The sequence below is a fragment of the Stylophora pistillata genome, chromosome 4 (genome assembly GCF_964205215.1).
Source record: "Stylophora pistillata chromosome 4, jaStyPist1.2, whole genome shotgun sequence".
NCBI lineage: Eukaryota > Metazoa > Cnidaria > Anthozoa > Scleractinia > Pocilloporidae > Stylophora > Stylophora pistillata.
Window position 1 is genome coordinate 19,653,883 of NC_142522.1, and position 25,568 is coordinate 19,679,450.

Sequence of the window (25,568 nt, forward strand, 5' to 3'; positions counted from 1 at the left end):
TGCCACCCAACTAAAACCCGTAGAAACTAGCCTCGCATACGCGTTAATTTTTGGGAGTTTGAAAGTCTTTAATGAAGAAATTTTCCGATTCATTTGGTATCAAAAGAGTCTCAGGTTCGCAAATAGTTCTTTTTATCAAATTATTCATACACGTTTATTTATGCTGACACACTTCAGTGAGTGAAATGACATGCATGGCTTCTTCCGGATATTTCCCCATTCTGCATGCACTTAACATCACATCACTAGTCCATCAATATCGGATGGTATTGTCTGTCTCACTGAGTTTTCTCTCATGAAAAAAGTGGAAAGCAACTTTCGTTAATACTTATGCAAAATGTTTTCGTTCATATGACTCAAACAGAGTATTCCACGTGCAGAACTTCAGGATTCCTTCCGTCTTGATCCCTCATGCTCCTTCCAATCAAACCGCTGACCATCATGTTATCTCCTTGTTCGTCCTTGTCGACGTAATTTAGAACATCTGAATGCCATCCAGTCACGACTATTCCCTCTACTGCAGAATTTTCAGCAATATTAAAATCGCCGGCTGGGCTTCCAGCATAAACGGGGCCGTATTCAGAAATTATCTGAGTAGCTTGAGTGATTGCTTCTTCTTTACTGGACACCCCTTCCATGAGAATCACGCAAGTTCCATGTCGAAACACGACCCACGGTTTCCCTCGCCTATCCGGGGAGTTTTGAATTATTTTGCGCCATATTTCTGCGATATGCTGCTTAACAAATACCATTTCGATGATCTAGATTAAAGTTTAAAAGGGTCTTAGAAGTTTTCTGCTTTAAGTTAAAATTTGTTGAGGTCCTCTAAATTTCTGTTTCTGTGTGCCTCATTTCCTATTTTACCCCTTGAGCCAGCGACATCGCGCGCGGGCTCACTCGTAAACAAACAAGATGGCGGCCACCTGTAGTTCCTTTCAAGTAGTACCTCCACCAAGGCTAGAGCATTATGTTATCACCGAGAAATTAGGCCAGGGAACTTACGCAACTGTATATAAGGCATTCAAAAAGGTAACATTCAAGAAACGTGAAAATTTCTCATAATATTATTATTCATCAGTCGCGATTTTTTTGCTCAACTCTCCTAAGCTTTCTTCCGTCGGCTGTTAGCTCAAGGTACATGCAGCTGCTCCGCAATATTGATATAACAGCAAGTACAGCAACTCAAACTATTTCATCTTGAATATTTTTAGATAATTAATGATCATTCTTTCTTCTCTTCAATTTCATTACAAACCGGCCATGCATGTATACAGGTACCTTGAAAGTGAAAGTAAGGGAATGGTACTCATTGTACTTATGAAGAACCAATCCGAGAATGAGTGCTTTTCTATCTTTAATTTAAACGGAGTTTCCAAAAGGAGGAATTCATTTCTTGATTTAAGTATGAAGCACATACCGAAAAGAAAGGAAGTTGTAACACGAGTCTGTGAAATCTAACTTCTGTTTCTTTTCCTCAATATGAGGATGATTGAAATCCCTCCGGAACATTTTTTACGAGTAAATTCTAGTAATTCAAGCCAAAAATTAGAATTAATGCCCTTTTGCAAAAGTTTTTTTTGTCTCTGCTGCATTGAAGAAGTCACAAAAAATACCAGAAAGAAAGATATATAATATTTTTTTACCAAGAGTTGCTCTTGAAGCCAGTGAAAGTAAATTCTGAACAATTTGTTTCCCTATTGAATAAAATATCACATACAATAATTTAATCATATTTGGGCACTTAAATAGATGAACAAAAAATCAAGGAGACAGTTTTGCCATGAGGCATTTCATTAACCCTTTCACTTCCAAGATTTCATTAGAAGTTCTCCTCACAGTTGTTCTTATGATGTAAGTTTGGAGACTTTTGTTTTGGGTCAACTAAGAATCCTGTTATTGATATTTTTTTTATTCTCATTACTTTGTTACTTGTTTTTGTATTGATGTATTATAAAGAGAAATTTAGTCTTGGTTACTCATACAAGTAAAAGAGTATATTGTTCACTGTTACTGTTTGCTTTTTTATAGGGTAACACCAGAGATGTGGTCGCAATCAAATGCATTCAAAAAAGTTCCCTAAGCAAGACTTCTACAGAGAATCTACTCACTGAAATTGAATTACTTAAAAAACTGGATCATGAGCATATTGTCAAATTAAAAGACTTTGGGGTAAGCATAGTCTTTTTTAGGGGTTAAATGTGATTATAGTCAAACATCTGCACCAATGAACTACTGTAACAGTAGAGGTCTGCTAACCTCAAACTCAGTTGACTTGAATCCCTTTTTCTAACTTGAACAAGATCTGATTTCTCTCAGATTTGACCCCATTTTTACAGTCATTTACTACCAGCTAACTGGAACTTGGTTAACTAAAACTTGCTTTTAAAATGAACTAATTTTACTCTCCCTTGGCTCAAATCCACTTTTCAATAGTGAGGATAAAATTGCATGGACGTCCCACACTTTTTCTTTAATTACGACAAGCATTATTTGTATAAACAAGATAAGCTCCAACTCTTCATGTTCATATGTGTCTGTTATTTTCTTGTTATCAGTGGGATGATGAATACATTTTCCTCATAATGGAGTATTGCAGTGGTGGTGACTTATCCAGGTTTATTCACAGCAGAAGGGGTCTACCTGAGCCTATTGCCAGAAAATTTTTACGACAGTTAGGTATACTGGGAAAATATAATTCTACCCAGATTTAAAATTCAATCATTTGAATGAGTTATACTTTCAACAATTATGTTATTTTCTATTCATAGTTATTAATTTAAATAGAAATGGCATCTGGATCACTTTCCTAAACTGTGATAGAGTCAGGGCTCGACACTAACTTTTCAACTTACTAGCCAAGTGGCTGGTGACATCTTAGATGTTATGACAGTTTCAGTTTCTTTACTAACCAAACTGGCCAGTGGAAATTGAAAACCACTAGCCAAAACTGAGTTTCTACTGATCTGTGGCTAGTTGGCTACTGTCAGTGTTGAGCCCTGAGAGAGATATATGAAAAATTCTGTGAGAAACAAGTTCAGTAACTGAATGATAAAATAATCATTGAACTTGGTTAAGTTAACCCTTTACCTATCAAGATCTGATTGTTAATTCTCCCCTTTAACTGTGACACGTCTCCTTGTAAATTAGTTACAAGAATTTGGTGTTTGATCGTTAGGTAACAACTTCTTCCTGATTAGTTTGAGTATTCTCACTAACTGTTTGCTGTGGGTAATGTATGGACATCATAGGGAGAAGTTACTTGTTAATCACCTCTGAGAGTTTAAGGGTTAATTTGCCAAAATGAAATATAATGATTTATAAGTGTCTTGCAGATGAATTATTTGCCCCAGTCTGTGCACTTTACAAATCATTCATCTGCATACATCCGATATAATCATGGTGTTTTACCCTGACAATCTCCAATCAAATCATGTACCCATCTGGTACATATAACTTGGACCTGGATAGAAGTAGAAGTGTAAATTGTGGTATTTGTAGGAAGAGAGGAAAATATTGTCATCATTGATCTTACCCTACTAGAATATTACTCATACCTTCCTTTTTTAGGTTTTTACATTTCTCTGTGATAAGATATATCTTTTGAATAGTAATTTTAGTCTATTATTACATGATGTTGAATTTTTTTATTTTTATTTTCTTCAGCTCTTGCACTTCAATTTCTGAATGCAAACAACATAGCTCACATGGATCTTAAGCCTCAGAATTTGCTGTTATCAGACCCTCAAAATCCTGTTCTAAAATTGGCAGGTAATGCTTGTTGGTAACCTGTTGCCTTAATTTACTTTACATTTTTACTCCATTTTACTCTCAATTGATGCATTCCTCTAAAGTAGACCTCGCACTTCAGTTTTTGTCAAATGTCACACATTTGTCATTTCTGTTAAGATCGATTTTGAAACGAAAATAAGCGTCTTCACAATACACATTCCGAAGGTTTTAGTCTATCCTTCAAGCATGCACTTTGGTTGTTGTAAGTTGTAACCTAGGCCAATCATGTTAGGTGAACCCATTTATTCCATTTATATACTTTCATACTTGTTTTTCTTTTCTACACAGATTTTGGTTTTGCACAGTATTTACACAGTGAAGAGGAGACAAAGACACTGAGAGGGTCCCCCCTGTATATGGTAATGTATGTTAGCAAATGAGGCTTATAAAGAAAGAATTTGAATATATCAACAAAGTTGAAATGGTAAATTGGCCACTGTTGCGGTTATAAAAGCTGATGTTTCGAGCGTTAGCCCTTTGTCGGAGCAAATAGAGGAATTGTGGTTTGTGTGTGCTTTTAAAGGCAGAAAATGGAGCTATGTGATTGGTGGGAACATGGCAACGAGAAAAACATGAATAAATTAGTGAAATGAAAAGCGTTCGTTGATCCTTGTGGGATTTAGACTGCCGGTTTGAAAGATGAGCTTTTGTTCAAGAGTTTCACGGCTTTCCGTGCCACCTAAGTGTAAGGAAAGACCACAGATTGCCATATGTTGCTTAGAATGCTTAAAATTAATGGCCTCAGTTTTTGTAGATAAATAAATGGATAAGTAAAGACAGTATAGACTATGTGGAATTCATTATAAAACTTCAGTTTAAATGTATGTTGTAAGGTTTAGGGTTAGTGAAAGTTACATGTGCATGTTTTTAAAAATCAATTGGCCAGTGCTCAAAAACTAGAAATAAAAATGTGAGTTCCATAAAGATTTGTTTTTAGAGCCACTCTTTTTTTTGTCAGTAGTACTTTAAATTATTTTTAAAATTATTATGAATACATTTTTTTGGCAGGCACCAGAGGTGATTTGTTCATTAAAATATGATGCCAGGGTAGATTTGTGGTCTGTAGGTGTTATCCTCTATGGTGAGTCATTGTTAGACAGACTTCTGCTCCTTGCCTGACAGTGTGTTATAGTTTGTTCGTTCATTTGGTTTCTTTAATCTCCTGTAAGCCAATTATCAATAATTTATAAATTAGTCTGACTGCTTAACAGGTAACATTTTATTAATTTAACATTCACATGGGTTCTTTCAGAGAATGTGTTTACATTGATTCATACACTGGATATTTCCTTTTTTTCCCATTATTTGGGCAATTAGCAAGTGAACAGCATTTAACTACTTTCGATATTGTCTAGAATTAGTTTTCAATTCTATACTCTCAAGGTAAAAAAGTTTTGAGAAGGAACTGGACACTCACTTTTCCCTGGAAATAAATGGCAATATTCAACAAACTAACTGGGTCTTTTAAGTAAAATGTCTAACTGACAGAAAACAAAATTGGAATAAAATAGTGACGCTATTAGTAATTAAAAACCAATAAGAACAACATATTAAAAAATGAATGCATTACACATAAACCAACATTAAAAATTTGGTGATTTATAATTTATATTTAATTATTTCTTTCACCCTTTTTAAGAGGCACTGTTTGGTGTGGCACCTTTTGCCTCTGCGTCTTTTGCGGAACTTGAGAAGAAGATACGATCTTCAGCTCCCATTGTGGTAAGGGAAACACCAACAGTGATTGAAAAACTGCTCTGAAGACTTTTTTGTTTATTGTGATACAATTTCATTTTTTTTTATTATCCTCACTGTTTCCTCTACACTTCACACACTTGCAAATCAATCAGCCCTTTTACTTTCTGGATGGTTGTTACCCGGGTTAGCTCCCACTGTGTCCAGCCATCCACCACAGTGATCCTAATAGCTGGCAAATCCCCCCAACTCAGTCAAAAGCTTCCATTCAAGGCAGTGGTCAACACCAGTTGGATCAGTGGAAGGAGGAGGTTATCATGAATTCTGGAAATCAACTGCTAGGAAACCCAATGGAGCTTCTAAAAAACACTGGCTGCAGAAGTGGTTGAGAGCTGAAAGATTCAACTGTAACAGTGTTACAATGTTCCATATGTGAACCTGAACTTGTTAGGTTGATGTTTGTCTGAGAGAGTCTCCTGAAATTCTGGCAACTATCTTAATTAAGCTAGTTTGTTGAATTGTTCAAGGAGTCAGGGGCGTGACTCCTGGAGCTCCCATGGTGTGAAAGTCGCATTAACGTCAATTTTTTTTCATGTATTTTTTTCAACTTGTGCAGGGGATTTCACCAAAAGGGAGGGACTGCTCATAATAATGAAGTTATTTTTTTACTTTTAATTTAACTGAAACATAATGATGACAGGGTGTGAAGCATGATCAGTTTACACCAAAAGGAAATGGCCAAAATGAACTCTGATTTTACTCCAGTTTTCTTCTAGATCATAAATTTATCCAGCGAAAATATACTAAAAAGTCATTTTTTTAATACATAAATGTGCACATTTTTGCCATTTCCTGATAAGTTAAGGTCAGGTCTAATTTTTTGGTGCCTTCTACTGGAGGTGATCTCATCAGTGACAAACCTGTTTTTGTATTTTTAATTATGTGTTAATTAATTTTTTTTGTATTTTTAATGCCAAGTTTGATTTTCTTTGTTGCTAGAAAGTGAATGTCATAAAGCATTTATAATACTTGGTTTACACTTTTCAGCTCCCTGTTGGGACAAAAGTGTCACCAGATTGTCAGGACCTCATGTTGGCCTTACTACAGAGGGATCCCACAGACAGAATCTCCTTTGATGAGTTCTTTGCACACCCTTTTCTTGATTTAGAGCATTTCCCATCACCAGCCTGCTTAGAGAGGGCTGTAAGTGTTGTAATACGCATCAATTAAAAAAGGGTGGCCTCATGATCAGTGTACTCAGGTCAGTGCACAAAGGGCAAGTCACTGTGATTAAGACACTCCTCTCACACTGCACGTTCCAACAACAAATGAAAATGGTGACCAACAAAGCGTCACAGAAACCTGCAAAATGCAGAAGAGAGGATAACCTTGGGATGGACAATCAACCCCTCCATGGGGGAGTGGCATCACTCTTGATTGCTTCATGTCACTGAAAGCTGGAAGAGCAATATAGCCCTTCAAGCTGATAACCTGACTTTGGATTCTTTAAGAATTAGTCAAACCAAAAGTTTGGCTAGTACCAGTAGATCATACAATGGTCTACACCTCCATGTGCCATGAAAGTACCTTTCAGAACTGACAAAATGTGTTTGTTTTCACTGGAAATATTACTCCAGTTTTTAAATTTTCCTTAAAAGCTACATGTGCATTCAACTGCCTTTTTGACCTTACATTGTATGTTGTGCTCTTGGCAGGTAAAGCTTGTGACTGAGGCCATTAAAATGGATGATGCTGGTGATTTGAAAGAAGCTGCTAAACTCTACTGTGAAGCTATGGCCTTCTTTCTTCCAGCCATTGAATGTATGTCAGTTTCTATTCTTATCAAAAGAAATTTTAATTTGAGCTTTGAAAGTAATCTGGGGCTGTACAAATTTTTACTTCACTGCACTCCATGATTGTTTTAAAATTCTCAGGATCCCCCTTTCCCCAATCAGATGGCAAACTAACTAAAGGTTCATATTTGTAGGGGAATAACTTAGTTAGCTCTAGCTGCACATGGCTAGCTGTTGACTGACATTTCAATGTCATATGATAACTTCATTTTGTGCGTTCAATTGCTCCAGTTGTATCTCTACCCTCCCTTCCACCCTGGGGGGTTTCCTTGAGCCCTCAGGGGCTCCCTGTTTCCTCATTGAAGATGTCTAAACAGATTCACTGTCTCATTTGTTCGTTGTATTGAGTGAGAGTGGTGTGGCTGGGGACAATTAAGGTAAATTGCCTCTGACACTTTTTTGTACTGGAGGTCAACTTTATACATTTGTATATAAATTTTCCTTTTGGCAGCAACCATTTGTTCTCTGTGATGTTAAATTTAGTAGTGGTTCACTGTTGTTATCACTCTATATTTGTTTTGGCTTTGTGGTGACAATCAGAAAGTGGTTTGGGGTTCATGTAGCTGTCCTAACAACAAACTGACAGGTTCACTCACTTTTCAGATGAAAAAGACCCAGAGATGAAAACAAGATTGCGAGAGAGGGTAAGTTTTAATATCAATTCTGAGCTGTAGCTTTTGAGGAGAACTTTTGAATCATATGATGCACTGACCCTTCCTCCATGGTACTAATCAGTTTACAAGTTTGATAGAAGCACAAAAGCATGTGTCAAAATGATAAGTTTCTTGTTGTTTGATTAAATTTGCATTATTTTCTTACTTAATTATTTTATAAAGCATTTATGGGTCAATTCATATTGGTCAGGAAGTCCTGTTTCTAAAATTTTTCTTTATGCTTCAAAGTAAAAACAATGGATTCAAGATTTCCATGTCACTCTCGCCCTCTAGTTTTAGATGAGAAAAGTCTGCCCAAATTAAACTTATCTCTCAGTTAGTAAAACAAGTGAATGAGCAAGCACAAGAAATATGGTAAGCAAGCAGGCATGGTGGTTGTGGTTGTCAGGGAAAGGGTTGTGTAACTTTTCTTCAAGCTCTCTCGTAGTATTTCACCTACACCATATTTTGCACATCTACTTTGTTGTTCATCTGCACTGACTGATAGCCAGGAACAAGTCAGAATACATCTTGATTGATACATAAGCTATATGGAGTGGATATTTGACTTACAATTCTCCATTCTGGCTTCCATATGTTTTTCTTTAAATTAGTATAGAGAATCTGGTGTTGTATCAAGCTGACATGTGCACACAGCTGATGAGTGTGTCTACCCTCCTCACCTGCTTGCTAGATAATGTATTTGCATTGTTAGGAGAAATTTCATTTAATCACTTTTGGAAATGAAAGGATTAACCCTTTAACTGGCCCAGGAGTGAACAAGACAATTTCTCCTTACATTTATCTATGTCAATGCAAAATCAAGCAGGCAAGTAATGACAATAAAGGAAAATATTAATTAGAGGATTATTAGTTTGATCCAATACCAATTTCTTTAAACCAGCATCATAAGACTTTTGTATGGCAGACAGTAAGGAGAATTTCTAAGGAGATCTTGGGAGTGGAAAGGACAAATATAGTTGCACATTTTAAAATGTGACACATAAAGGGTGAACTTTGTGTAAAGTTACAATGTTTCATAAATTAACAAAGGAATGGTAAGAATACTTCCTTTGTCCCCTTTGGTATAATTTTAAGGTGAACCAGTACATGAACCGAGCAGAAGAACTGAAACAGTGTTTTAAAACAAAGGAGCAAAGTAGTCCTGATGAGTTACTTGCGCGGTACAGCAGGGACCACCCCGAGTTGAGAGAAGCTCTTCACCTTGCAAGTATCGCAGAAATTAGAGTGAGTGAATTCTTTTTTTTACGTGCATAGTGAGAGCGGTAACCAAGAAAAGGAATTAGAGCGCGTTCTGTGACTGTCGAAAAATAGCACCTAGTTTTGCAGAGAGCTGATCAGCGTTCAAACGTATCTAGCTGACCACAAACTCAAATGGGATAATTGAGAGACAAAAATGGCAAGAACGAAAGATAGAACTAAAAAGATGAATGGATTTAGTTCATACGAAAACATTGGATAGCTTTGAAGACGCGCTCTGATTGGCTACTCAAACTCCGAATTTTGCAGAATACCGCAGAGCCTTAGGGGGAATGGTCGATGGGTGCCCCCCCCCACCCCCTTCGACGAAACATAATGACCGGTTTCTCATGTTAAGCCTTGTTGTTTCAGGATGAGCATGGAGCTTATGACAGTGCACTGGAACAGTATCAAGTGGCACTGGAGGCACTTTTACCCATATTATCAGGTTCGAGCCGGTTAAAAGCAATGCTATGTGTTCTCCATTAATCTTTTTTAAACCCCAACATCAGTATGAACATTCTCCATACTTTTCACCATACATTTCCTTAGATGATGAATAGGAGAATTTGTTGAACAATCGAGAACTTCTTGAGTCGGTGATCATTTTCTTTATTCTCATGACCTTATTGAGGGATTTAGGAGTGACATTGTAAGGAGAAACTAGATGCGGGTCACTCTTAAGGATCAAAGGGTCAAGCCTGCGCCGTCCTGAATCAAGCGCAGCGATAAATTTCAAGTCGCTATTAAACAATCTAAAGAGACCAGGTAGAATGAATGTTAAAAAAATCTCAACAGAGACAGAAACTCAATGGTTTAAAAGAAACTAGTTGTTTGTAACAGTTTTAAAATTTTTCTCCAATCAGGCAAGCGTCAAGCTCATGTGTGCCAACCAAGCTTGCTAGTTAATAAAGGAATGTTTCTTTTTTTTTTTTTTTTTTTTTTTATCACTGTTATATTCTAGGTACGCCTCGTGGATCGTATAAGGAAGCGGTACATTTAGAGGCAAGTTATGCAGTCGTCACATTTGCTGTAACTTTAAGCCCAATTAGATTTTTATTCCTTAAAGCGCTTTCGATTGAGTGCCTCATAACCAAAACCAAAATAACCACAACGGCCAATCGTAAGCGAAGAAGAAGCTTATGAGAAGCAAATTCAAAACAGCAACGGAGAGTTGGCGGGGAAATGGGAGTCGCTACCTCGTGATTTCTTTCAGTTTTGGATTTGATTGGTCGAGAGAATCGCACGAGTTTTCTGGAGGGAAGTAAAGCAAAACTAACGTATTCCCGCAATACTTTCGACACAGTTAAAAACTGCTTCCCTGTAAACCATTTTTTATCTTTCTGTGTGCTACTGTAGGTGGATAAGTATATGAGACGAGCAGAAGAAATCAAGGTTTACCTCAAGGTGAGCTGCTTTGGGTGTAATATCAGATCGACGCCCCAGCACGGGTCAGTGTTGTATTATGGGGGTCCTTTCCATGCAGGAGTATGTTTTGGGACAAAGTTCTTTACTATCACAGAGCCCCTTTTCATCCAGTATACATGGGTACCTGGAGGTTACTGCTTCTCGCCTGGCTAAGGGTTTTTTTTCAAATAGGATTTCTTTTTTTGTTTTTACTAGTTGACCTTAGTGCCGGAAAAGTTTATTTTGTCTTAACGGAATCTGCTTTGAACAGTGGATCATTTCACCGGGTTTCGTGTCCAAACATTTCATCATTTTAATGCTGAAAATAACGTTCGTTCCATGGGGGTCTCTGTTATATTGGTTGTCGGTGGATCGGCGAATTTTTAATAAGATATTTGTTTTATCATGCAGACGAAAGAATGTCATACGGGATCTCCTATCCATGGTTGGGGTTGGTGAGGGGGTTGTTCTGTAGGGTGTCACTTAAGTTTCCGTTCTGCTCGTGCCATGCCCGTGCTTATTGTTAAGAGAAAGATCTTTGGCTAGACCTTATGAAAATGGTGCAGTAAGAGATCTAACCAACATATCGTTTTTTACCACTCAGCTGGGTAAAGAAAAAATGAGCGTTGTGCCAGAGGCAGTCGGAGAAGAACAAGCACGTGAGTTTTTGTCGAAGTTGTTAACGATAGAGCGTATTGAATTTATAGAGGGGGAGAGTAGTGTCCATCGCAACTGTCTTCTCATTTGTAACGCAATGTATCGTCTGTGTGCATTGCGTGACGAGCCAAAACGGCGGCTCCTAAACAGGCGGGTTTAGGGCATAGTCAAAATTCCAGCCACTGAGTAACCATGCACTCTAGTTTACTCGTTTGGCTTATTTTTACGCGCATTTCTATTGAAGATCGTATAATTAAACCGCGGTAAGCACTGTACGCTGTCAGAACGAAGGAAAACGTCACAAAAAGTCGATCATGAGAACTGCCTGCAACGGGCGTGAAGCGCGGGAAAAACGCAGGCGACCAAGCTGCGATTGGTCTTGGTCTTACAACTGATTTGTGGGTGGTGCGAGTTGTCTGGACCAATCACAGACTGTGGAAAGCCAAAATCAATACAGGCCCGGATTATTTTCAACATGCAGTCTAAAAATTGCACCGAACAAAAAAATGTTTCATTGTAGGAGTTCTATTTTTTTCGGTTTGAACTTCCTCGGCAACGTTTCAGCAGATCTTCGACTCAGTTGGAGTTATCTGGTCTAAGCCTTTAATTAATTGATTCATCCAATATTTAAATAAAATTAATTGGAGAGATCTGGTGATAGGCTTAGAATAATTTACTTCTTTGTACTCCCCTCTGGCGCACTTGAACTGTTGTTTAAATACAATTTCAAACTTTTCTTCATTTTGAAGCAAATGTTAGGCTAGCCAAATTGGGAGAACATAAATTTATTCCATGTAGGCACGTCATGAATTGAACATTTGCAATATCTGCAGTTATGAACCTATCTATGGTCTTAAAATGGTTTTTTCTTTCTCTATCTCTCTCTCTCTCACTGCTGTTTTCGTCCTTAGATGTGCTCGCGAGAATTCGTCGAGTGACGAAAGGTGTCCTGCACAGCAGGTCTAATATAGCCGACCTGTCGGCAACATCACGCAAACCCCAAAATAGTTCATAAAGGCATTTCTTTCCCGACTAGTTGATACTTTCATTTCAGTTGTATTTTATGTGATTTCGATGTCTTTTAACTCAGTAAGCAGGAAATTGCAGCTCTATTCCAATACGCCCCTGCCTGTTCTCTCGTGTATTTACTTTTATTTAATTTTAAGTACTAATTGTTAAGATGAAGGAGTTTGACTTTAACCCCTCGTGTGAGTGTAAAGCGATCGGCTTTATATATGAAGCCGCGCTTCTCAAATCTCGATAACAACTCTGCCAGATTAACTTTTATATTTAATTTGTTCTTTACAGTTTTTTTTTAAATAGAATGTTGAAATTAAAGGAAATATAATGTCGGCACTCAATGCAGAAATACCCAAATAGGTAATAAACAAATCATCCGCCTTGCTTCTCTTCAAAACAACGGATGTTTTGGTTACGTAGATTAGGCTCAACTGGATGAAAGATGCCACTCTGTTTGGTCTCAATTTTTGTTTTAATTATTAGAAAAGATAACACTTTCGAGTTCAAGGGGAGAAACATCTATATCCCACTTATGACAAAAAAAAAAGCAACAGCACCGTGAAGTGGGATCAATAGTAGCAAAAATTACGTTTCGTTTTTGTTTGTCCTTCTACTTGGCAGTTGTTTTATAATCAACACAGTCTCTTTCTCTGTTCTTTAGGGTGAAGAAAACGGAAAATTACTAGTTGTTGTCGGTTGCGAAAGAGCATAATGATAATTTCAGGTTTTTCGACTGAAATTCAATCTCTTAAATGCGAATGTTAATTAGTGAACTTGATAGAAACATTCATGAAGAATTTGCGTGTTGATTGTTTCACAGTTTAGTTTATATTCATGTCCATTCGTGTCCGATACACGATCGATTGATACAGCTTCTGTTTCTTATAATTACTTCTGAACGAGTCCTGCAGATGTGTGTGAGCTGCAACAACCAAATTTGCTCGCCACAAAATGTTGAAAAGCGTGGCATGGAAACTGCTCTTGGAGTTCTGATTGAGTACAAAAATTCAACGTTATATCTGCGTCGCTTGAAACAAGGATTTCTTTCCGCTGCTATCTTCCCATAAGTTTTTGAAATGCAATGGGAAAGAGGGCAACGTTAATGTATGTATTAAAAATAAACTCATTTAAATCTAATGATTTCATGTTGAGCAAACTTATTCGTGATCGTTTACCAGGGTAGATTTGAGCACAGGTAGTATATGTTCTTGTTTTCCCCCGTGCGGTTCTATTCGAAGTGCAACAGGTTTTGAATCTATAACCTGAGATTCACTGAAGTACTTACTGAGGTACTGATACAGCCCGGTGCTGTTTCACTCATACTAAGTCCAGTTAACAGCCATTAGCTACAGACATATAAATTATACTCTGCTAGGAATGACTTGAAGATTGAAGACTTCTGAAATGGAACTTTGCGTGGAGTTTTCTTGGTTTTACTTTAAAAGAATAGCTGATGGTCCGCCGGTGAAAAATATTTCTCGTTATCACACCTCAACAATGCTACGTTAGCACGGAGCGGGAGTGAAAGTCGTTAGCGAAAAAGAAGGTAAATCGGCGGCCAATAAATGCTAAGCAAATCAAGGTTCAATTTATAATCGACGTTCTTCACGGTGTTGCCGTTCTGACCATCAGTGGTAGGGAGAGGTGTTTCCGGCCGTGTTCCCTTGTCGCGAAATTTTTATCTTTTTCCCCGATTAATTTCTCTCGCACGACTTATTCAAAACTTGCAGAAAGATGAGTACTGTCTTGTTTTTGTTGTTCTTGTATCGGTTTTGTTGTTCTGAGACCGTCGATCTTTTCCGTCTCTTCTATTTTTTGTTACTTTCTCTTCACGTTGCACTTGTAATCTGAAACCAATCTTTTTTTTAACGCAGAGCGTGGGTTCTCGCGTGTGAATCACGCAACCCCCTCACCTAGCGAGAGAAAAGTTCTCGTCTCTCCTCAATCCCACTCGGCATTTACACTCGACGCAAAGCTTTACTTTGACAATTGTGCACGATGGTGAGAGCAATGTAGAGAATACTTAAGATCTCTTCTAACTCAAGGATTAGTTTAATGGCACCCTTGAAGGAGATAAACTAATTAACAAACTTCGAGTGTACTTGTGGTCATTTGGAGCCAGTTGCTAGTTGAACTACTCTCGCTTGATGACAATTGTTATATTGTTTTGGCGCAGAGATTTTACGCTGAATACATCCGTTGTTTGGTTTACTGAGTAATTCCGGAAATTCAATTTTGAAACCTCCAGTACTGTGATCTTTGTCTAACGTCTTGTTAATGTGTTGGAACAAAGCAAAGTGCGCATGTCAGGACAAAGAAGAACTTGAAAAGTTTGAATCGAAAAACTTTGCCAATATACGCACAGCTTCTCCCGTACAGAGAGATTTAAACTATGAAAGAACCACCGCGGTTTTTTGACGATTTTATGGCAGGTGTCTCAGTTGTACTGATCGTAGATTTCGTAAGCAAAAATCTATGACTTTAACAAAAGCCTATTAGGAAACTTAGAATGTTTTTGTGGTATTTTCAATCTTTTTTTGTGATGTGCAGACCAGACATACTACGTGAAAAAATGGAAGTTTATAAAGTTCTGGAATTCGCACGCAATACCAAACCTCGCTGTAATCCGCGAAAATAATCTTAACACCAGATTAAAGAGTTCTTAATTTAATCCCTAAACCAAGACACGACATAACAGATCCAAGGGCGGTTATAATTTTTTTTTCCGTTCCGACCCATGCTCGAAGCTGCAAAGCAGAAGCGATAAAAATAGCAGGTTATTCCGGCTTAGTTATTATAAGAAGATTTTTTTGTTTTATGAGGTCATATCCCAGACGATAAAATTCAGAAGGTCACTAGTTATATCTAAATAAAGCAATAATTTGACATGCCTAGGAAATAAGATGATTCTTACCGGACCGGCGAAAGGGCGTTCGTAAGCCGCTCTACTGTTTTGATTAAATTTCCGTTAATAGTTGAATTAGCCAATATTTTCTGCTTATAATCAAGTTAGGAAAATTATTCCTATTATCCAAGCTTTGCCGAAAAAACTATAAGGAAAAAATTTAACTTTAGAATGAAAGGCGTTGGATTAATCCTCGCTGGGTGGAAATGTCATTGTTCGACTTCGTTTTTTCAAAAACCTAGTACATAAGCTCAAAATTGATTTTGATAAGATACGTAGTCATGTAGAATTAAAATTGGGAAATAATCTACATACATAATTTTTTATGTGCTTTTACATAAGAGTACTAGGAACGTCATAAAGTCCGGGTCACTAGGCGAGGGTTAAAATGACTCTTAGAAGAGCCCATAACATATTTATGCAAAAGAACATAAATTCTATAACTACTTTTATCACTTTAGAGGGTATTGAGAAAATAAAAACTGAAAAAATGACAACAAAACAGTCTGAACGATCACACGAGCGTGCGAGCGGACTAAACTACATTTTAGCCGCTCGGATCTCTATTTTAGCCCGCAAAATGCACTACAGTGACCAACAAAGCGATTAAAGTGATTGACTATAAGAACTGATCCTGGATTGTTAAAGTCTTAAAATGTGTTAAATTCACAAGCAGTATCACAAAATCTATCAGTACATATGAAATTTTTTACATGACCTCGAAATTGATTTTGATAAGATACTTAGTCATGAAGAATTAATTGGGAAATAATCTACATCCTGTCTTTACGCCTAATTTAAGAACAGGATGAATTGTTACTAAGAGAAATTTTTTAAGATCCTAAGTCGCAGCATTAGAACAATTAACCCAAATGCGTCGTAAGGTCTTTTTTTTCCTCATGGTTTCGCGAGATGCATAGCTGCCATTTTAGATTCTCAAATCAAGCTGAAAAATTAATTTTCTTCTAAGGGGGAGGAATGATAGACGAAAGTAACAGGGGGAGAGGGGAGGGGAGAGAAGGACGCGAGAAGATAACGGAGTTTGGGGGGAGAGGGGAGGGGAAAGAAGGACGCGAGAAGATAAAACCGGCAAAATAATTTATTCAATTTTAATCAGTAAAGAGTACCAGACGATGTTTAGAATTTTACTCAGAGCGGAAATCATTCATGAAGTCAAACAAGCGCTGTATCTTGCCAAGGGATAAACTGTAATGGAACAGGAGTGCTAGCACACTGGAGAATGTAGAGATTCGCGGCTTAGTGACACTGGTGCTACGAGTAATGCGACAGAACAGCACAGACCAATAAAACACAGAACTAATGCTCTACATTTTTATGATATGGGCGGCTAGCCAAACCAAACTTCTTCGAATAAAATGGGAGTTTGCATCGGCACTCTGACGAGGTGATACCTGCGTGAGAGAAGTGCGTTAGGCTTCCCTATCAAGTAATGTATGGGATTCATACGAGAGTCTGTGTACTTAGTTTTTATTTGTTTATTTTTTTTGTTTTTCTCTCTGTAGGGTGTGTACTGCAGTGAGAGCCAACTCAGGTTTTCCCATGGAAACCGGAAGAGAGTGCTCGATTGTGATGCTTTGGATTTCTCTTGCTCAACATGAGAAGCTTAACTTTGTGGTAATGGATAGCGAGCCGGCGGAAGTAGGGTCTGTGTAACAGGATGTTGAAATCAAGGTTACGGAAATGCGCACAAATCAAAGACTGTTGTGTCTAAATTCTAAACTTGAAACGCTGCTGGAGCCCAAGCACTTTGAAATTCGCTTCAAGTGTTATTTCCACTAGTGAAGTGATTAATGATTTTGAAACAAGGAGTGACCATTGACCATTGGTGACAGTGTTTCTCTATCATTGAAAGATCTTTGAAACACATAGTTTGTTTGAGAGATTCTTGATGATCGAACTTCAAGATAAAGTGATGTTATCTTTCAATTTGTTTTTCGCTGCTAGATTTTTCAATGCACAGTTGTTTTATTCAGACATGGACGCATAAGACTTACTATCAAGTAAGATAAATAGAAAGAAACGAACTAGCTAAAACAAAAAAAACTTAATGTTGACCAGACTTAAAATTTATTATGTAACATATTGACTGTAGCTTAAACAAAGAGAATCTCAAAATTCCCAATGGCAGCAGGTGTACAATAGGAATAAAAAAAATGTTCGGAAAAAATAAGGAACACAGTGATTATTTCTGTACAACGTACAGTCTCCAAAGTTTCCCATCCAGGAACCCTTAGAAGGGCGTCCGTAATATCGTTTTCAATCTGGTTTATCAATGAGAAAAACATAGGAATGGAAAATGTAAAGTTCTGAGTCGAGCACGGAAATACAATAGCCCTTATTGCATTTACGCCCACTGTACGAGAGCTCAGCGGACTTTGAAGTTTCGAAACGAGGCTATCGGGTCACACAGGTAAAACTTTCAAGTAAAATCGAAGCAAACGGCTATGTTTGGAGGCATCTTTATTCATTTTCTTAAGGATACAGCGTGTTCTCGTCATAGTTAGACATTGTATTGCGTACGGGTGCAACGGTCTATTCAGTGAATTGGCAAGTGACGAGATCCACAAGATTAGGATCGAAACCGCAGTCTTGCCAAACACGTTCAACTATCAAACTAGAGGCGAACAAAACGGACATAAAAACCTCTCAAATAAAGAACTTACAAACGACCAGATTAATTTACTGGCAAGAGGGCTTAAATTCATTCCAACACCCGCTACAAAACAAAAACAAATTAGACCAACTATTGTGTGACTTTGATCAGTTCGCAAAGAGAATGCATCTGATTTACATATTCCGAGGGGAGGACAAAAAAACCCATGCCTGTCACGTCAAATCTACATGGATACCACCAATACAAAAATAAGTAGCCCTTGAAAGCTATTTAGGAGAGGCTAAAAGTGACCTTTCAGAAATAGAAATTACAAAGCCAAAAGATACTTTGCTTCCGGCCGAACGCAAGGCGCGGAGGGCCTTGAAACGGACTCTGAGTTAAACCTCAAAAAGGCCGACAAAGGAACAACAACCGTAGTCATGAACAAACGCGACAAAATTTTGCCGTTCCTTCCTGAAATGACAGCCATTCTTTCAATTTTCCTTTCGTGATGCCAGGACAATTACCACTAAGAATTTTAACCTTTTCCTCGGCAGAAAAAACGCAGATTCCAGAGTTATATGGTCAGACATGGAGTGTTTCTGGTGTTTCTCGAGAAACGTTGACCCTATAGCCTCGTCCTGAAACTGTAACTTCACGGACCCTTTGCATTGCAGACACAAATGCGATAATGGCTATTGCCTCATTCGCGGTGAACAGCTCGTGCTTCGAGTTGGAAGCCTCCTGTGTCTTGCATAAGGGCGATTTTCAGTTGAATATCGAAAGTAACCCAGGATTTTTCATTTTGCTTGACTTCGTTTTCTGATTGGTTCAGAAATATCGCGCCATCCCTGCGACCAATCAGATTAAAACTACTGAAACCATCACGACTTTGACAGTCGCGTTTTCCCGCGTTTCATCGCAGTGCAGTTTGCTTGTTCTCACTTTGAGTTCTCATTGGCTCCCTGTGATATTTTCCTTCCCTCTGATTGGCTGATGCAGTTGTGTTTACTTGGGCTTTGGGTTTTTCGACACTCAATCGAAATACGCTCTGTTAACTAACTTGTGGATTGCTTTTGGCGACATGTAAAGGAGATTAGGCGATTAGTCGAAAATGAAAACGAGTTTAATTGTTCTTGGACGCAAAAATGAAGTGCAGTCTGAGGGTAATGATACTTTCACTCGTTTCCTGTCGGTTCATGTTTATTTTAACTCAGTTGGAGCCAGAAAAAGCAGGACTTCTTGGGGTTCAACTGCTTCATTAGGGTTGTTTGTGTCTATCAAAGTATCACAAAATAGGAAGTAACAGCTAATCTGTTTTACCTTCACACGTATCTTTTCTCTCGATCTTTCAAATAACTATTTATTTTCTTTAATTGTTGTAACATTTGTTATAAATTGTTCTTCACAAACCGATCGTTCATATGATCGTAGGTCGAAAACCGGTAGCTACATGAAGTTCTTCACTACTTCTAATCAGACAAAGAACGAAGTACCGTCGTTGATCCAAACTTTTCAGATTGAGGAACAGATCAATCTATGTTACACTCATATTATCTAGACTTTGCCGGCGTCTTTGGACGACTCTTGTATTGCGCTTTTATCTTGTTTAACTCAGGTTAAGATCTCTCAGTTAAATCTGCTATCAATGCACTGCATGCCCCGCAAGTTAAAAACTGATAAAAAGTATCTACTGATAATTGTAATTTACACTGCTACAAAGGCCAAAAGGTTTCACCCGAAGAAGATTTTTGTGATGAGAGGTAGAAAATCAGGATTATTTCGACCGAAAATTCCCGCCAACCTCTAGACATTCTGGGGGAAAGCTTTAGCCGAGATCTTGACATATCGTCCAAGAACTGGCCCATCGCCCAGCCATGTATGTATACATTGATTGGACCGTAATTTGGTTACAATTCAATTGGCAAGGGTTGTGACAGTTCGTGCTCGAGGCTAACTTCATACGTAACATGTTTTGAATGTCCATGTTTTGATGGGGTTGGGAACAATCTGCCAGATACGTGAACTGAATTTCTTCGTCTTTCACCATAATCCACATTACATGAACTGTTCTTGATTGTTGATATTTGCGACTGTTGTACGACATGGCGTTAGGCACTAAGGAACTACTGAGTTTCTGCCAATGCTCGGCGTGTTATCGAATTTATTTTTTTTCCTCACCGCTTAATTTCTCCATCCTCTCCTAAATCCTGTGAGAATCGACTCCCTTATGGCCATTCAGAGTTGCAGTAAAGGTATTTTGAACCTCTTGTCAACTGCGGCAATTGTCAGTGTTATAAAATTGACCGACGAGTGAACAAACTAACTAAGGACCTGTCTAGAACTTTCGCGGAAACTGGAGGCTCGCCAAATTCCAGGCTTTGAAATACATTTGAGCTCCATTGTCCTCTTTATTGTGACAGTTTTGTATTCACGGCTTTGGTGCATTTTAAAGTTAATCAGTCAAAATTATCGGGGTTTCCGTCAATCTTCCATCTTTATTCCAGACTTGATTGCTTGCCTAGATAAACATGACCTGACCCGAAAACCGCATTACGGAGATGACTTTTAAGATAAAACTGCTTTTATTTGTCAACCTTGTCCACTTGCAAGGATTATTTAATATCCCTTGTCTTTGACTGGACGGAAATCGCCCCCGTTTCTTGAGTTGGAGCTTTTCCTACCTTTAGTTTTCAGCTGTATGTGTTTTGTTTTGTTTGTCTTTGATAACTTTTGAACCAACACGGCATTAGATGATGGCTGTCTTATAGAGGTGTATCGTAACTTTGATCACCTTTCTAGTTTTTACATACATATACCCGTCCAGTTAAGAAGATACTTCACCACTTTTTTCCTTTTTCACAAACATGCAAAAAGTCTATTTTTTATTTATCTTTAACTGGGAAATCAAAACAACTTTTCGTCTCTAGTTAGATCAAAGGCACCAGACCTTCGCTCACCTCATTGTTCGACAGGACTATTTAGTTTTGTTATATCCTCCCATGGAAATAAGACTGCTGTTCTGAAACGGCGAAGAGGAAATCTTTTTAAAATTATTAATTACTTTCATTAAAATACATCAATGGAAATAGCTGGAAACAAATCCAATTTTATTATCACTGTAGCAGTGTGAACTTATGTGTGCTAAACGATAACTAAGGCACAGTAGGGCGCCGTTGCGTAACCTAAAGGCTAACAGGAAATAAGAAAATTGAAACAAAAAAACTAATTGTAGAAACTAATACATTAAAATGTCTTCTGAGAAATCACATTAAAATACTTATAATAATAATAATAATAATAATGATTATTATTACTATTATTATTATTATTATTATTTAATTACAACCCTTAGTTATTATTGTCTGTTCTCCTTGTTTTGTTGTGTTTGTTCCTCCTCTCTGTATTTCATTTACTCATTGTTTCTGGATTTATAGACAGTACTTCAGTTTTCGCATGGCCAGGGTCCAACATGTACTTCAAAGTCAGACATTGTTGTTGAAATGACTTTCGCACGAGTCAATACTGATAAGCTTCGGGTCTGATAACCCAGCATCCAAGACTAGTGTTTGAAGTTTGAAGCTCTTAAAGATTTGGGTGTGTAGATACGGCCGAATATTGCATTCCAAACGCTTAAATAATTTTATGGAAATAAATTATCTTTGTATAGATCAATATTAAAAGTGCATAAATCTTCAGCCTTAACTGTCATCGAGCTGACGTTGGAACTATCGATTATATTTGTTTATTGTAGATAAGTAATTACCTCTGAACTGTGCCGATGATTGAAAAGCTTGGGAAAAGGAATTTACACAAAGAATTTCTTATCAGAACTGCAGCTTATTTGTCTAAGTTCGACGTTCTTGTTGTAGTGACGAGTTCCTGCGAGAAAGTCTTGGGTCTTAAGTCACAGATACACCTAAATTAGTGGTTGTTGTTTCAGGACTAGCAAGTGATTATAATTATTGCAGTCTTAGCTATAAAGTAACCCTCAGGGTATCACTCAGGGGAGTGCAGTGATTAGTAATAGCATGGAGCCATAAATCTTCAGTTAGAGATGTCATGCGAGTGGCAATGGAATCATATATCAAATTTGTTTAAACGGAATAGGAAAGAGCAAAAAAAAAAAAAAAGTAATTCGTTCCTGGCATTTTCTCACAGAAAACAGAAATGTAAAGTGGAAGAAACTTAATGGCAGGAAAACGTAACGTAAACAAACCGCAGCACGTTGGTAACTCGTGCTGACACCCATGATTGAGTGATCTATTAACATCTACAAGCCATTTGGACGCCTTCTAAATGTGATTTTTACATCGTCGAATTAGATTTTTAATGACGAAACCACGCTATCCCATATCAAAATTTAACATGTTTAAAAGTTGAGTTAAGCTGATTAAAAAAAACGTTTCAAAACAGTTAACCAAAGTCAGTTGCGTGCAGAAAGAGCAACATGCTAATTGGCTTGGCTGTCTGATTGCCGCATTACTTCGATTCATCAACTCTCTGGCACGCATAACTCTCCAGTTTATTAGAAGAGGGAATACCCCATTAAGTGCCAGTATAGGCCTTTGTTTTATGCCTCTCTCGGTAAATAGCATGTAAAATACCTAAACGTTTGTCAGTGATGTCGATGGAAGCAGGCTGCATTTAAGAGGTCGTGGATAGGGGGCCTGCAAAGAGTATTATGAGGACAGCAGTTTCGTTTTAATGCCCAATGCTTGAATGGAATCACTCACAACAATTTACAATATAATTTAGAGATGTTTTATAAACTTCGCGTCTAAACACCTGTAACCTCCATTTAAAAGTCTTTTTATTAATCTGACAGGAGCACTCAGCGAAGAGAGTAAAGGTGATTTGAACTGCTCTCTAAATACATTGACTTCACAGGAAAACCGTTTATTGAGGATGAGTTTAATCATGAGGTTTACATTATATGTAATGAGCAAAACAGAACTCTGATTTCACGATTTTTTTCCTAAAATCTTCGCATCAACCTTGAAAAGAAAGACAATTAAAGAACTCTTGTTCACTGCTAACGTAAATACATCCTTTTAACGCCCAAAGGGTTGAAAGAAGAAGGTGAGGGGTTCAAGTTTTACTGTTTTCGGTGAACTTCATGCGTGACTCGTTCCTTATCAGTTTCATTTTATCAAACTTCAATATCTTTCGCGAAATGCTGGATAACGTCTCTTAAGCACTCGTAACATTCAGTGCCCTTTTAGTTGAACAAGTCGCACCTAACAACAATTAATGTAAGTTTTGAAATTAACATTCTTAACAACTGTGGCATGAAACATGTTGATACATGCATTTCTTTTTCCTCTTAAACCCGGAAAATCCCCTTTTGGTGGTTCAAAAACAGCGATACCTGAAAGTTTTATTGACAAAAATTAATAATGAAAGAAACTCCATTTACTGTTTTGTTGCTAAGCTACTGAAAACCTTACTGGGTTTCTTTTGTCTCCGAGATTAACCTGCATCTTCTACAAACAATGAGATGGAAAAGGGGCAATTTTGAATTCATACGCATCGCTCCTAGCTCCTCGCACTGAAATGAATTTTTCCCTTCTCCCTCCTTTTCGCACGCCGGACAAGCATGTTACTAAATAAAAAGGTCTTGAAGTATTTATATTTTTATTCGGCGGAACTTCAAGGCACTACTCTGGCGCAGAGTACACCTGTAGGATTATAAAAGCTTTGCCGCAATACCATGTTGAAATATACCGGATGCCAAAAAGCACGTGTCTTCGGAACTGTTAGTTATATTTGTCCATAGATGTGGCCAAATCAGCGATTCCCTCTGTGAAAATAAGCTTATAAACCATTGAAACAATCGAACTCGAACATGTCCCTTTCTTCTACATAACCACGACGAAGCAGTATCGGAGAACAAGAAAAGAGATAATTGGATTTTAAAACTATTTTAGTTCAAATCATATATTGTGCCAACAACTATAGGGCTGGGTTTTCTTTAAGTGCGAATTGTTCTTCAATTTCACAAACACTTCATAATATAGTCCATATGTCATTTTGTCTGTCAAGGCACCGTGACTGCATTTTTCTCTAATAACAACGGTGCTATGATTGAAGTTACATACTTTCATAAAAATAAAGGTTTAAGGATGAGGAAATCACCTGAAAAGGGCGTTAATTCCCGTTATTCTTCGATCGAGGGACAGCCTCCCTGGGGGCATAGTTTGCGATACTAAAGGAATTATTTGTAATGGAAAGAGCTTGATGACATATCCACGTTTGAGGTTATCATTTAGAACGGAAGCCAAAAGCAATAATGTTGGGAAAAATAGACTGATACTCTACAGAGCCAGTTATGGACATTTCAAGGACCGATTAGGAAAACCATTCATTACTGAATGTAGAGGGCAGCAGTTTTGTGGTGGTTAGATCGAAGGAGTGTTGGCAACGTTTGGCGATCGTCAATTCGCTGCATGATCATAAGGAAACAAATTTTCACCAAATTAGACACCACTGACCTTATGTTCAAACAACCTTGAATGAAAAATGGGTTGTAATTGAATATGGCGGGGCGGAAATTCTTGTCTCGTGGTCTGTAGCTTGCGTCGTTCAGTGCTGTAAGCGATCCGCAAGATAGCACAAATCTTTATCTCTATGGTTTGTATACTCTCAAACAAATGCGAGGTATCGTACATAGTATCACAGCACACCATTATTTTCCAAACTTGGACTTCACTTTCGGATCAATTGGCTTTCGTGATTCGAGCAGACGCTGAAGGCATCGTGGGAAACTCGACACTAGAAAATGCACGTAATTTCTTTCCTCGCATTATAAATCTTCACTATTACGCTTTGAGGATTCTAGAACTTAAGAGTCAGAAGTCGGTGCGTCTGATGAAACCAGAGCAACTGACAACCATTCCCCAGACATCTGGATTTTTAAAAACTAATAAAGTTTGTTGACTTCGTCGGCCGGATAAATGCTATTTTTTATTTGCGACACGTCTTGTACTCTATCATCAGTCAGTCTTGGAATCTATCTAGATAACTGTTTTTTTTCTTTTGTCGTGTCTGGTCGTGTTAGTAAAAATAACCTTGAAAAAATAAAACAGAACGTTTTTTCTCACCCATGATTCACATCAGTTCTAGCTGTACGAGACGTGCTCTACTTTTGCACCAAAGGAGACAATTATCGGAAACCTAAAACTTTTAAAAGGTGGAAATCTAAAACTGGTGCGAAGTGAAAGGGACACATTACCATTATTACGCCTAATATTAGTATTTTAGTGAAAGCTCTCAGCTTGTGAGATTGCATTAAATTCAAGCTCGAACGTTAGCGCTCCGCGGTAGAACCTGTGAACCACCCCATCATTGCTACCATAAGTTTAGTTTGTCAGGATTGGATTTTCTTGTTTTTTAGTTGATTTGATTGTTTACTTTTTCAATTTTTACAGGCCGTTTTCTCAGTATGAAGTCATTTCAGTACTTAAAGTAATGAATTTTCCTGAAGGGGGCGAGCAAGCCATTTAACGGAAGGTTTGCAACCGGGAAGGTTTAAAGACTAAGCAGGGCATGCTACATCAATGAGGAAATTATAGCCAGGGGGTCGATAGAGTCTTGTACAATTTCCAGTTCAGTGGATTAATTCTATATGGGAGATCAGGAAATGATTATTGTTTCATCAACACTTGAGTGCATCATTTGTAAAATCAACGAAATATGATTTTCTGTCCATGTAC

At 37.8% G+C, this 25,568-nt stretch overlaps 1 protein-coding gene and 1 long non-coding RNA gene across 3 annotated transcripts; one reads left to right on the top strand and one right to left on the bottom strand.

Moving 5' to 3' along the window:
- Positions 1-874: 874 nt before the first annotated feature.
- LOC111344630 (serine/threonine-protein kinase ULK3) lies at positions 875-17,999 on the top strand. Its single transcript, XM_022951871.2, has 16 exons — positions 875-1,029; positions 2,029-2,169; positions 2,556-2,676; positions 3,664-3,768; positions 4,078-4,148; positions 4,798-4,870; positions 5,429-5,511; positions 6,532-6,687; positions 7,200-7,305; positions 7,941-7,981; positions 9,089-9,238; positions 9,623-9,698; positions 10,215-10,255; positions 10,610-10,657; positions 11,262-11,316; positions 16,763-17,999. The coding sequence occupies exons 1-16, from the start codon at positions 913-915 to the stop codon at positions 16,777-16,779; spliced, it is 1,401 nt and encodes a 466-aa protein (XP_022807606.1). The 5' UTR covers positions 875-912; the 3' UTR covers positions 16,780-17,999.
- A 1,988-nt stretch (positions 18,000-19,987) lies between these two features.
- Positions 19,988-24,781, bottom strand: LOC148732766 (uncharacterized). Of its 2 annotated transcripts, none has more exons than XR_015999614.1 (2): positions 24,348-24,781; positions 19,988-20,875 (listed from the first exon to the last, which is right to left on the bottom strand). It is a non-coding gene; the product is annotated as an uncharacterized LOC148732766 (long non-coding RNA). The 2 variants fall into 2 exon arrangements; XR_015999613.1 differs by lacking the exon at positions 19,988-20,875 and adding an exon at positions 20,943-23,224.
- Between the last annotated feature and the right edge of the window lie 787 nt (positions 24,782-25,568).

Bases quoted from the DNA above. Each gene is read 5' to 3' on its own strand.
- LOC111344630 (XM_022951871.2), top strand. From the start codon at position 913: ATGGCGGCCACCTGTAGTTCCTTTCAAGTAGTACCTCCACCAAGGCTA. The intron at 4,149-4,797 runs GTAATGTATGTT...TTTTTTTGGCAG, and splicing joins GAGGGTCCCCCCTGTATATG to GCACCAGAGGTGATTTGTTC. The intron at 5,512-6,531 runs GTAAGGGAAACA...TACACTTTTCAG, and splicing joins GATCTTCAGCTCCCATTGTG to CTCCCTGTTGGGACAAAAGT.